This window comes from Cricetulus griseus, chromosome 4 (assembly GCF_003668045.3).
Source record: "Cricetulus griseus strain 17A/GY chromosome 4, alternate assembly CriGri-PICRH-1.0, whole genome shotgun sequence".
Classification (NCBI taxonomy): domain Eukaryota; kingdom Metazoa; phylum Chordata; class Mammalia; order Rodentia; family Cricetidae; genus Cricetulus; species Cricetulus griseus.
The window spans coordinates 137,015,193-137,029,118 of NC_048597.1; the positions used below are offsets into that span (position 1 = coordinate 137,015,193).

Below are 13,926 nucleotides of genomic sequence, written 5' to 3' on the forward strand. Positions count from 1 at the left end.
GCTGCACCCAGCTCTGCTAGAGCCCTGGAAGCAGGGGTGAGCCCTCTGAGGGTGATGCTGGAGCAAATGGCTGTAACAGCATGAGGACGCCAGGAAACCAGAACCCTTCTCAACTAGTCTCACTGATAAAAGGCAAATGAACTTTTGTTTCTAATGGTTCTGGAATGTCAATTGAGGCAGAGAAAATTAGGTTAGCTTTAAAAGTCAATTACAGATAAATGTACGATGCAAATGTCAAGAGAGACTGGTCCTGAAATATGGAATTTCCAAGAAGCCAGTGAATGCATGGAGGGAGCTGTGACGATTCTCACCTCATCGCTAGTAGCAATGCAAACCCAGCCACAAAGCTCAGATCTGCTTACAGCAGGGAGGGCCAGACAGTGCCTCTCTACCTCAACTCTCACTGGTACCTTGGTGCGAAATCCTGGTTTCTAAATAGCAAGAACACTATGTGCATGCATATCCTGTCCCATATGAAGTCACATGTGTCCTCTGGTTCCTATCCTTAGGTTGTTGTGTTGTATGCCTCTACCTATGTCCTGGTGTCCCTCAGTATAGACAGATACCATGCCATCGTTTACCCAATGAAGTTTCTTCAAGGAGGTGAGCAAGCATGTTTTTTTTTTTTTTTTGTAAAAGATCCTTTCATGTGATGGGATTATTTTTGCTAATATCTTATAAATATGGTTCTCTTCTTTCCATGCCCTTCTTTCCTTTCTCTTCTTTGTTGTCCTTCTCCTCTTCTTTCACTGCCTAATGGTCTGAGTGTCTAAAAATATACAAAGAAAGTTTAGGTGCTTGGAGAATGCTACCTGATACTGGCCCATAAGAGAAGCCCTTGGTGGCACCATGCTGTGGCTGCTCACTGCTGAGAAGTGCTTCCACCTCATCCTTACAGCCCTGCCAGCAAGCATAGCCTAATGGTGAAATGAGAGTCTTCTCTTCACATTCTTCATTGCCAAGAAACAAACACCTGGCCCTCCTTGCCTCAAACCCACAAACCTGGAAAAGTATTTTTAATTTATTGAAAACAAAGAAACTTCTCCTTAGTCCAGGATCCCTGAAAGCAAAAATCTGGTGGTACATAACACCCCCAGGTAATGCTCATGGTATTATAGTGTGGTGCTAGAAGTATTTCTTGATGGTGTCCAGTGCACAGTGCAGGAGGGGCGGCAGGGCTCAGAAATCTGGGAGTCCTGAGGTATGGAGGCATCATGAAGGTTCAACCACAACCAGCTCCTGTCTTCTTCACTCTCTGACCAGATGGGAGGGACGGAGACTCTGCTTCCAGGGGGTGGGGGAGTAGCTTGAAGATGCTACTGATGACGTAACTCTGCGGGGTCCCAGGAACCATCAGTGGTTGGTGGTCAACACTGTATAGGACCAGCTAGGTCTGCTCTGCTCTGTACACAGGCAGGACTGGTCTCATGGGTTCCTATCCTTCTCATAAACCCATAAAAACTGAAATTTCACAGGAAAGAAGGGGGAAATCACGTATCTTTTAAATGTGACATAAGCTTAACTGGAGAAAATAAATGATGCATTTAAAATTCATCCCAAAGAATTTACACACACACACACACACACACACACACACACACACATACACACACACACACACACACACACACACGAGAGAGAGAGAGAGAGAGAGAGAGAGAGAGAGAGAGAGAGAGAGAGAACAAATAAAACTTAAATCAGTTGGAAAAGAACGGGTTTGTTAATACATTATATTGGACTAGCTCTATAGCCAGTTGAAAACATTAATTCCCCATGTCACAGCTAATTAAAAACAGACCATGTTGGGCCAAAAAAGCCAGTCATTCAGACATGAAGGCATGAAGGACTAAGAGAACATAATGACAAAACTTCCATCATGATAACAAGGAAAGGGTCTTTCTAGGAATCACACTGAAAGCAGAGGCAATAAAGGAAATAATTTGTCACTTCTTCAAGGACTTAAGCGATTTATACAAACAAAAATCTTAAATAATGGCACACAGACATGTGGAAATTTGTACCAAAAAGGAAGAAAAAGACAAAGAGCTAATATCTTTCTTATGACAATTTTGTCAAGGCCTTAAGAACATCAACTGAAAAATAGAAAAGACATGAACACAGTTCAAGAAACAAAGAAATAATTAGGAGACACAGAGAAGTGTTCATTTTGACTGCTAATTAAAGAATTGCAAGATTAAACATGGGGAGAGGAAATTGTACCAGCCAGCTAAATGAAATTAAAAGAAGAATCTTCTTGGAGCTGTGTATAATGGGATGCAGGTGGCCTGCACCCCCATGTGGGGCCTGCATCCTGCAGCAGAAGGATCACACCTGTTTACTTACAAGGAACCTAAGGCTTCTGGGGATACTGACAGGCCCCAGTGGCCGTCAGAATCAGTCTCTATAGCGGACTCTCTGTGCTCCCCAAGTGTGTTCCCAGGTGCCCAGACATCTTTCTCTTTTCTTTAATCAGAGAAGCAAGCCAAAGTCCTTATTGGGATAGCCTGGAGCCTCTCGTTCCTGTTCTCCATCCCCACACTGATCATTTTTGGGAAAAGGACACTCTCCAATGGTGAGGTGCAGTGTTGGGCACTGTGGCCCGATGACTCCTACTGGACCCCGTACATGACCATCGTGGCCTTTCTGGTGTACTTCATCCCACTGACAATTATCAGGTGAGAGGCCAGTGGGCTAGACCCTGCCTGGGCACTTGTCTTCTTTGCACCTTTGGATCAGTCATTGTTTCAAAGTTCTTGTGGGAGCTTGTTGGGATGCAGGATTCTATCTAATGCTACTATGGGCTAATGCCAGGTCTTCTGCAGCAGAGTTTAAGAAAGGAGAATGTTTACAGAGGGTGTGCTCAGATGAATGTGTTGTGCCAAGTGGCTGATCCCATCTTTCACAGAGCCATCCTGTGAGGTGAATTGCTTCCATTTTATGAAAAGGATAACTCAAGATCAGAATGGTTAACTAACTTAACTTCACAAGGGATTGAAATCCTGGTCTGTCTGATTACACACCCTGTTCTTTCTCTTATATCATATGACCTTTCAAACACAAATCATAATACTAGCTTTAGAAATTTCAGAAATAAAAGAGAGACATACTTAAAACAAATCAAACAAAGACAGCAATAGTATATTAGTGCACGCTTGAGTAGATGGGCAATAGGATTTGATGTCACTAACACTTCTTGAACACCACCGCTAAAGGACAAAAGGACTCCATGAAGAGAAGGAAAATTTAAGGGAGAAAGCAAGCTCCTTGGTGACCAAAGGCTAAAAATGGGGTGGAAGCTTTAAGTGAGCAGTCAGGCAGCATCTTCCAGGGAGAAGGAAGTAAATAATGACCTCCTCTCTATGGCTAGAAGAAGAAAGAGGAGAAAGTTTACTGCAAAAGGCCTTGACAATTAAGTAAGAGGATATTCCCTTGGTCCTGAGGCCATAGATGACCACACAGCCTGTTCAAGGTCTCACTCACTCAGCAAGACTCCAGTGCAACAGTAACTCTACCTGTTGGGATGGGGTTCATAGAGAGAATTCCCATGGCCTGTATGCATAAGGGCCATGGGAGTCCTACATTTTGGAGTGTCCCTTACCTACCAGGATGAGTCATATCAGGCCATAGGAAAAGCAGGTCAGCCTTTGGGTTGTGGTAGTACACAGAGAGTGAAAATAATAAAAAAGAAATTTCCTCCAATTAAAATTTGAAATGCGTCCCTGATTGTTGACTCGCAACTCATATAGCAGGGTTTCCAGGTCAAAGGTGATTCACTTTTAGGACTTTTGATGCATGTGCCCAACATTCTATAAACTCAACAATGTGGAGGCTCTAGGCCCTTCTCCAAGACCAGAGCAACGAAGTACCATTTCTTTATTTGATCTTTCCCAAACTGTAAGTTTGGAAAATACACCTCATTGCTTTAATGTGCATCTGTTTTACTTATCAGTCAGTTTAGCCATTCCTAAATGTTTTCTGACATTATGGGAAACTGCCTGCTTTGTGCTCAGTGCTTATATTTAGTCTCCTGGGACCCTAAGGCTGGGAGGAATGCAAGGCACCATCCAGCTCTGACATTTCTCAAGGCAAGTCTTACAGCAAAAGAAAACTAAAGGTAACAGTGGCAGTGATTGGGACAGCCAGGTCACCAGCTCATTTGAGGTCAGTAGCTGTCCAGTCATCTTTGCTGGACTGACAAATTAGCATCCACATTTGTTTCAACTTCCTGCAGTCCTGTCCACCAATTTGAATGAGAGGAGGCCAGGTGGAAAGATGAAGGTCTAAGTTTATGTGACCTTCTTAGTAACCGTGTTAGAAGACATTGAGTGAAAGGAGAGAGGCTGAGCTCAAAGCACAAAGGCTTTTAGGAGAATCCAGCACCGCTCAGTAATAGGCAAGGATTCCAGGGGCTGGACTTGGGTGGGGCTTCACTACTGATTGACTTCCCATCCTTCACCAAGCTCCTCCTCCCAAGTCCCCACTTACCAGACAGGTGCCTGTTGCAGGAGACCTGCACATCTCTCCAGCTCTTGGAGGCCCTTTCCTGGCAGATTTGCCAGGTGATCTGAGACTTTGAAATTTCTTTCCCATATTCATTTGGCTAATTTTTGCAGTAGGACTGCTCCTCCAGCCTGCCTGCTGGTTAACTAGTAGTTTGTTAGTGTGCATCCAAAGACTGAATTTGTTTGGGAAATAGTTTCAGCTCTCACCACACCAGAGACTCCATTAGAACTGCTCTTGCTTCTTGCCTGTTGGTGACCTTCCGTGTCCTTAAACTTCTTGGAAGCATTTCCTGCCTGACAGGAAGTCAGAGCATCAGCCACCAGCTTTGTCTCTAAACTAATAACTGGCTTCTCTCTCTTGGGGGCAAGGCATCCTCCTTCTCTTAACCAAGCTAAAGCACAAACTGCACTGGCTTGACTCCCTAAGTGTGTGTGTGTGTGTGTGTGTGTGTGTGTGTGTGTGTGTGTGTGTGTGTGTGTACCTATCTCCATCTCTGTCTCTCTCTGTGTCTGTGTCTCTCTGTATCTCTCCCTTTCTTTTTCTACCTACCCTCCCTGCCCACTTCCTTCTTCTCTCTCTCTCTCTTTTTTTTATTTTGACCTCCCTGACTTGATTCTGTTGTTGATACCTCCTTTAGGTAACATGAAATAAACTCTTAATTCCATACTTCCCTAAACTAAGGAACAACTCAGTGGCTTTCACTCACTTTGGTAGAATCCATGCTAAATATGTTTCCAAATTGACTATAATAATAGGCCAAAAAAAGGTATTATAAACTTTCTTTGGGTGTTTGTTTGTTAGTTTGTTATTAGTGTTGTTTTATTTGTTTATTTGGGGTGTTTTATTTGTTTTGTTTGGGAGACCTAAGATTGTGTGGGGTGAAAACTTTCTGCACACTGATAAACCTCTCCACCCATGCACCAATCCAAATCAGACCAAATTAGAAAAAAAGCCCACATTTAATGGGCTCCTGCATGGCCTTCCAGCGGCCCCCCACCCCCCGCCCCAAGAGACAGAAAAACGAGACCAGAAAACCAGGAGTCTATTTTCTGGGGGATAGTTTAATTGCCCTGTGGGAGTGGTCTTGAGCATCTCTGAGGGAGGGGTCATCATTTGGTTGGCTTTCTGAGATGCAGCAGGGTTTAGTGGGAGATAGGGGAGGGGAGCTTGGGTGAAGCTTCCACCATAACATGGGGAACTTTGAGAAAATGTCACTCTGTAACCCAGACCTTCCCACAAGTCATTACAGAGCCCAGGCCAACCTAGGACTGATTGCATCACCTATTTCAGCCTCACACGTGGTGGGAGTACAGAGGTGAGCCACCACATTTAACTGTTCTTTTTGTCTTAGATTGCATTTCCTTCTTTACCAATGAGGTGGAAACATTTATGCTTTGTTATCACTTTTGTGTTTTTCAAGTAACATATATTCTAACACTCATTTATGTGTGAAGGTTTCATTTTCTCCATTCTATATCCTTAGAGATATTCTTTACCGACAGGCTTTTCCATTTTTAATGTGCTCTGAAGGACTTGGCATTGTGCTGATGTGCCCACCTTGTGCCTTCTGCTACCTGATAATAACCATTTCCAGAGCACACCTCACTTCTGTCACCCACGCACCCCCAGAGAATCATTCCACACACCACATGGCAATTCCAGGATCACCCTGTCTTACTTAGTCCAAACTCCTTCCTGTCCTTCATTTCTCCTTTCCAGAAAATTCTTTGGAGAGTTGTCTCTTACAGCCCCAGACAAAGAAACACCTGGGATCTCTACTTCCCCAGCATCGTTCTCCCTTTCTCTCAGACATCTTTAGAGGTTTGGGATAATGTCATTGGCAGCATCTAATGAATGCAAATTGTTATCCTTCGTTCTCTTGGTCCCAAGTCTGGTATGCAATCAACATTTGGTAAATGCTGGAATAAGTGAGGAACGCAGATCAAAGAGTAATCTGCACATGTATGTGGTACATGTGGGTCATGGTCTCTATGTTATCTCTGTCTCTGTCAGTCTCACTGTCTGTCTGTTTCTCACCCTCACCACACACACAAACACACACACACACACACACACACACACACACACACACACACACACACGCACGCACTTTACATGTATGCCTCTAACGTGGAAATTTCAGATTATTCTGTGCCTGCATCAGTTTGGGTTGTACATTAATTCATCTATTAGTGTCTATGGAAGAAAAGAAGGAAGGAGAAGGCAAGACGCCATGTCACCTGCAGTGAACTCTCTTGAGAGCTGTGCATGAATAAAGATGTCACAGTTCCATCATCCACTAAATCAGTTCCCAGGGCTTGAAGGCACCATGACTGTCACGAACAGGCAGCACTCTGCTTTTCTGGGTCAAAACAACTCTTGTGGTTTCCAAGTTTACTTGCTGGAGCTGTCTAATTGTTGCAGCAAGGCTATTGCCCTAGTGTGATTGTTCTGCTTTCACTGAGCTTAATTTCTTGTGACCTAATTGATTTTTCACCTTCCTATCATTTTTCTTGCCCAGAGACAAAGGTGTAGGCAGAAGAGATCCATGGTCACAATTGCAAAGGTACACACTGGAAAGTGCACATTAGTTATGGAGCACTGATTTGTAGTATGTGAGGAATATCCAGGTGTTTTGCTTGGGCAACAGGGCTCAGGCTGTGGGGAAGCCCCATGCTAAGGCAGTTTCTATAGAGTACAAGGCCAGGGTTGAAACAAGAACCCACAAAGTCTGGTCAATAATTTATTAAAAGGAGAAAAGGAAAAGCAGACTCACAGATTTAGGACAAAGTAGAAACCCCTGCTGATTCAGTTGCTGCTGTCCTGCCATTCTGCCCAAGGGTGATGATGACCAACTGCAAGGCTTGCTTCTGCTCTGACCACTCAAAACAGAGAGCTTGCTACCTTCTCCTCAGTTTTATCCCATCACATATTCAGAGAAAACCATGCCCATAAGGCTAGTCACCCCTAATTTCCCTGGCTGAAACAGATAGAATTCCCATAGCACACAGTGGCTAAAATGGCCCCAGAGACCTGGTCAGCACTAGACATGAGCAAGAGGCCTAAGGCCAAGGAAAATAGTGGGGCCTGAATCAATCCATCATACCAGGAAAAGAAGTGATGCCCTAAATACCATGATCTAGCAAGTAGTGGATGTTTCCTGTTTTTAAGAAACATGCTCATTAGTTCACTCCATGACACCGGATGTTTGTGTGGAATGTCCAACCTCCATTTCACTTCACCTCCTAGATTCTCCTAGCAGCCCCTCTCCTTGGTATGAAAATGGCTCAAGAATGGATGATCTAGTTTAGGCCAAAGAGGTGAAAGAATGTGTTCAGGAAAAGGACTCCAATTTATAACAAGTCCGAGAATGAGGTCATCTCTGCTCCTTTCATCTCTGTGTTGATACACAACTGACATGAAGAACCTGCCAGGAGTTGTGGAAAGGACTGGGACTTTTACACGTAGACAGCCCTGCATTTGAATTTGCAGTTAGACAAATACATAGTAGTATCTCAACTACATGACCTGTTCCAGAGCTTTCTGTAGTTTTCTCCAACAGACTCTCTTCCTGATATTTGGTGGCACCAGACTTCATCACCAGCACCACTGGGAGTATTAGAGTGACTCTTTTCTTCTGCTAACCTTAGGTAAAGCTCAGCTAATTCTGTGGCACCAAGCGAATTACTGGGGCAATTCAGGCCTTTATTCTAAGAGTCCATGGATATAATTCATTTTTTAATCTGAGTTTCTAAAGGAACAAGTTGTCCCAACATCGTCTCTCAGAGACTTCTTCTTTCATCATCTCTCTCAAACCAAACTGCACACAGATAGGCTCATGGCTCTGTTATTCCTCAGGCCCTTTCATATGTTCATTTTCTAGATGAGTTACAGTTGAAGCCATTCTAGCTTCAAGAATATTCCTGTATGTTTTAGGTATTTTTCTTGTTGCTGGGATAAAATATTCTGACAACAGCAGCTTAAGAGAGATAGGGTTCATTTTGGCTCACAGTTTGAGGTTACAGTCCATCATGGTGTTCCCAATGTCAGAGCAACAGGAACTTGAAACACTGGTCACATCGTATTCACAGTCAGAAAGCAGAAAGTGGGACTGGGGAGATGATTCAGCAGCTAAGCACTTACTGCTCTTTCAGGGGCTCTAGTGAACAATTTCCAGCACTGACATGGGGCTCACAACCATCTGTAGCACTAGGCCCTCTTCTGGACTCCTTGAGCATCATGCATGCATGTGACTCATACACAAGTATACAAGCAGGACCACACCTATACCCATAAACACAAAATAAATAAATGTTTTACAAAAGTAGAGAGTGGTGAAAGCTTGTGCTCATCTCATGTTCTTCTACAATCAATGCTCTAAGCCCAGTGAATGTTTCCACCTATAGTAGACCAGTCTTTCCACCTCTACTAATCTCCTTAAGATAATTTCAATAAGCATGCCCAGAGCTCCGATTCTTAGGTGATTCTGGATATCACCAAGTTGGCCACCAGGATCAGCCATCACACTGCATAACAAAAATGATATGGTGAGTGTTGAGGCTAGTTAAGATGGACAGTCCCATAGAATCTACAGAAGGGATACAAACCTGCTCTATGGGTTGAACACATCAGGAGATCTAGAGGTGCATTGGCATGTGCAGTTCTTATGTATTCCAAAGGGAAGCCCATGGTACTCTGTTGGTGAGACAGCACCATGTGATGGTTAATGGGCCAGGCTGTGGTCCAGCTCTGACATTCTCTACCTGTGTGTGGAAACAGCCACCAGCACTAACCACAAAGCATTGTTGATGACAGGAAATGGGATAATGTTTATGAAAGGCTAACATCATGGTTGACTTTTTTATTACACATAATATGAGGTTCTTTGCTCTATACTCAGAGCTTCCTGAGCTAACAGACCTTAGTTTTAATCTCTCTTGTCCCAACCCACAGGACATCAACCTGGGGCAAGAGAATCAGGAATAGGGAATGGGGAAAAGAGATGTAGAAAGAATAACCACAAGACAGGATTCTGATCAAGTGGCAAACTTTATTTTCCTCAGGCTAACTTATATAGTCATCAGAGCAGGCTAGGGGGAGTACTAGGATGGGATGTTTGTGCGCCAGGTGTTATTGTAGGCAGGATATTAGGAAATCACAAAGAGAGGATGTTTGGCAGGGTAAAGAGTTAATGAGTAAGGTGTCCAGGAAAGGTGGCCTAGGTAACTGAGCCTGTGGTTGGAACATAGGGTGGGGGACTGGGTTAAGCTGTTTCTTTTCTTGAGCTGAGGTTCTAAGGAGCTACTATGTAAAGGTTAACTATGTGGCTGGCCAAGCATGGCCTTAGCATCTCATGCCAAGCCCTGAGATCTTTGGCTCCCAAAATTCTCTGACATGTCCTGCATGTGGAACCTAGGTTTATCATCCATAAAGTGGGGGCTTTACATTTTTATTATCATAGCTCATATAGGAAATCACAAAATATGAGCTTGTATGAAACAAAAAGAAAACACAATTGGTATTATATGGTTCTCAGAACCATATTAAGAGATGGGCTAATGAAACAAGGGGTGCTTTATGGAGAGACTGCTCAGCAGGCTCACCATAGATTGATTTGCTCCATCACAGAGTGCTGAGACATGAAGTAAGAGCCATGACTTCTTTCCCATCTCTGCATCCCTGAGATAAATGGCAAGCATTCTCCTGGGTATATTCTCTCCTCCCTTACATCAGGTCACTCCAAACAGGGTAACAGCAAATCAAGGACAAGTGAGCTACAGTTCTTTCTCCAGACTAGTACAAAAACTTCCATTGTCTACCTCTTTTAAATCTCTACTCCACACCATAGCTGGGGCTGCTGCTTAATATGGACATACAAGACCATACATTTAGTGTTCCACAAGTTAAAATGATTCTAGGGTATGGGAAAAATGGGCACAGAAACCAAAATGTTTTCACAAGATAGTAAGTTTTGTTTCTGTAGAGGGTGCTTAACTGCACCAAATCTAGCATAGCCAGTGAGGAACCAACAGGTTTTTATTACTAATGAAAATGAGAATGCACTAGGTTTTTATTCCTAATGCACTCTCAGTGGTCAGAGTTCAGCCTTACATTCGTACACTATTGGTTAATTCAAAATGGTACAGTTGGTATGCAAAATAGAATTCTGACCACCAAATGAAACCTTGGACAGAAATTTTGATTTCAGGAAGAGCTGACCCCAGAGGAATTAAAATTTCTGCCAAGTGGCCTCTTCACAATACTTTTTAAATGGAATTTTGTCTTACATACCCCTTTTATAGAAAAGACAGTGCATTCCTTTTACATTTCTCACAAACACATGTGGGCATGAAATAAAAAAATAGAGATCTTCCTGTAGCCCACCCCTTCCCTCAGAAGCACGAATGGGCACTGTTGATCTGTGCCATTCCATGACTTTATTGTACATAAACAAGAATATATACGTGTGTTTCCTTTTTTCATTTGTTTGCACAAATGTAAACAAATTATATATTGATCCAAGTCCAGACTTCAAAAGGTGTTATCAGCCATTTCAGTTTGCTGCTTTCCTGGGAGCACAGAGTTTCCTTGTTTTAGTACATAATCAACCTGTGAAGGCACAAACCCTGTGACTTCTGATGCTGTTCATCATTCTGACACAAAAAGAATGCATGTGGTCTATACCTGGCATCTTCTAGAGAGAGGCCTGCAAGCTTGGGACTCTGGTGACTACCAGAACATCCACAATCCTAAATTGCTCTGAATTGCCTAAAGAAGAATGGGCTGTTTCGGTTGCCTTCTATAAGGTCAGGACAGTTAAGGTAAACAGACAGTTACAGGGCAGGGGTGCTCTCAGGCAGAGAAATCCTTCAGTTTTCATGTTTTCAAGAAGCTTAAGTCTCCTGAGAAAGTTACTGAAATATAAGACATGGGAGAAGCTGTATTCAAAATATCAAAGATTGTCTTTTCTTTCTATGCTACATGACCTTCAGCACCAGACTGCCTTAGACAAGGCTCTACACAGCCTGTGTTCTTCCAACAGGGTGTTCCATGGAAAACAAGCTGACTGTGAAAGAAGAACGGGGCAAGAAGTGTTTCCCTGAAATTAGCATATAATGAATAATGGACCATAAACAGACAAATAGAAAATGTATCCCAGGAACACAACAAGGAAGGCTAGAAAACCCTGGAACTCATTCTTACCAGAGTCCACTATTCAAGAAAGGAGGGCCCATACTCATTTGGTTGTCCTGCTCCCATTGTCTGAGAAACCTAGGACAAAGATATGTCAAGAAGCAATAAAGCAGTAAGAGGCAGGAGGGGGTAATGAAATGAGGAAATAGTGGGAACATTTGATGACCTGACAGAGACAGCATCTCATGGAAATGGACATGTTCACATGGGTCCAAGAGGCAAGCTCGAGAGCATCCATGTATCCTATATCACCATCACTAATGGGGCTGTGGTAGCTGGCTGCAGCAGCAGAATAGAGGTGTTTAAAGATTATGATATTGTCAAGAAAGAGGTTAGAGGGTTCATGTGTTTCTAGAGCACATGGACTAAACAAAACATTCCCTTCTTTCATTTGATAGGGGAAGTATTTGACAGGTGTGGTGGTTTGAATGAGAATGGCCTCCATTGACTCATATGTCTGAATGTTTGTTGCCAGTTACTGGAACTGTTTGGGAAGGACTGGGAAGAGTGTCCTTGTTGGAGGATATGTGTCACTGGGGAGTGGACTTTGAGGTTACAAAAGCCCACTCTAGGCACAGTGTCTTTCTCTCTGACTGCTGTCTGTGGATCAGGATGTAAAGCTTCTGCCACATTGCCATGCATGTCTGCTTCCCACCATGATAATCAAGGGCTAACCCTCTAAATCTGCAAGCAAGCTCCCAGTTAAATGCTTCATTATGTGAGTTGCCTTAGTCATGATGTCTCTACACGGCAATAACTAAGACATCAGTGAAAATGATAAAGTCTACAGACAAGTGGTGATGACAGTCGAGTAGCACTATATATTTTTTACTACCATAATAAAAAAAATTTCCTAAAAGAAAAAAGAGGGATTTCAAGGATTTGTACTAATGGTGGAGAGACAGGAAGGAAGGTGTAGATTTTGGAGACATTTTGAAGGGACAGCTCATAGCATTTCTCACAAACTAGATGGAACAGTTGAGAAAAAAATGAGAAAATGCAAATAAAACATTCCCTATCAGTGACTGTTGCCCCTAAGAAGCAGCTTGCCTGAACCAGTAAGTGACAAAGATACGCACGCACACAGTGGTTCCATTTGCCCAGCTGTCAGGAATGGCCTAGCTCTGCTCTCCTCTGATTGCCTATAAGTAGAAAAGGGGCCAATTAGACCCAAGTTCTTAGTGCATAAGATCTTAACTTTTCCATCATATATATTGTCAATAACATTTAAATTAGCAATGAGTTAAATACATTGATGATTGCCAGGTAGCATTAATGTCTTATGGTGGTCAGGACTTTACCTTGTACTATGGTTTGCATGCACAGTGTCCCCTACAGGTTCATGGGGTCTCCTGCTCTTTGGGAGGTTGTGGAACCTTTGGCAGATGAAACTCAACTGGAGGAAGTGAAACTTGGAGTGGATAAAATAGAAGTTCTTAAGGTTAAGAGCCCAACCCAACTTCCTATTCCACTTCTAAACTACCCAAATGTGAGCAAGCAGCCTCTCATGACAGCTGACATAGCTGTGAGCTATTCTGGTGTCCAGGCATTCTCCTTAAACAGTGAGCCCAAATCTACTCTTCTTCCCTGAGGCTGTTTCTGATCAGATCTTTAGTAACAACTAGAAAGGTAACCAATACACCTGTGTCTCCTTTACCTGGAAAGTGAGTTCTGATCTAACACAGGTTCCATTTAGAGCAAAGAAAAGCCTCACTGCTAACCTTTTCTCATGTTTGTCCCTAATGGGGAGTATAGCCTACAAGAAAGTTCCTAGATGGGAATATAAGAAAGTGAACACTCCACCAAGGCTTGGGGTTCCCTGGGGCACTAACTGGAGCTCCCAGAGCAAGAATGGAAAAAAGCAATAAGAAACTGAGTTTTAACATAGCCATTAATTAAGTTATAGTCTAAAGTCTATTAGAATCCATTAGTGCTTTGTCAGCTACTACAAATTGGAACTCTGATTTTTTTTTAAACTACCAATTCCCAGGAGAAAAGATTATGCAGTTTAAAAATAAGGCAGTGTTTTCCCAAAGTTTTTAGCTAAAGTGTTCAGTAAACTTTAAGTGTCAAGTAACATTTTGAAGAGTTGAATTTTTGTATTTATCAAAGGATATGGGAAATACAAAATTTGCTGATGTGTGTATGTTATTAATATTCTGCTGCACAGACCTTGTCATTGAAGAAGTGGGTGTGATGGAATGTGGAAAAAACCAGGAGGGGGAACAA

The 13,926-nt window shown here is 42.8% G+C and overlaps 1 protein-coding gene across 2 annotated transcripts in view; it reads left to right on the forward strand.

Moving 5' to 3' along the window:
* Positions 1-13,926, forward strand: part of Npsr1 (neuropeptide S receptor 1) — a 176,300-nt gene that overhangs the window by 148,262 nt on the left and 14,112 nt on the right. The window contains exons 4-5 of one of the 2 annotated variants that reach the window (XM_027411692.2): positions 510-603; positions 2,474-2,675. In XM_027411692.2, the coding sequence (XP_027267493.1) occupies positions 510-603; positions 2,474-2,675 (296 nt within the window). The remainder of the gene's footprint in view (positions 1-509; positions 604-2,473; positions 2,676-13,926) is intronic. The other variant, XM_027411693.2, reaches the window with a different exon arrangement.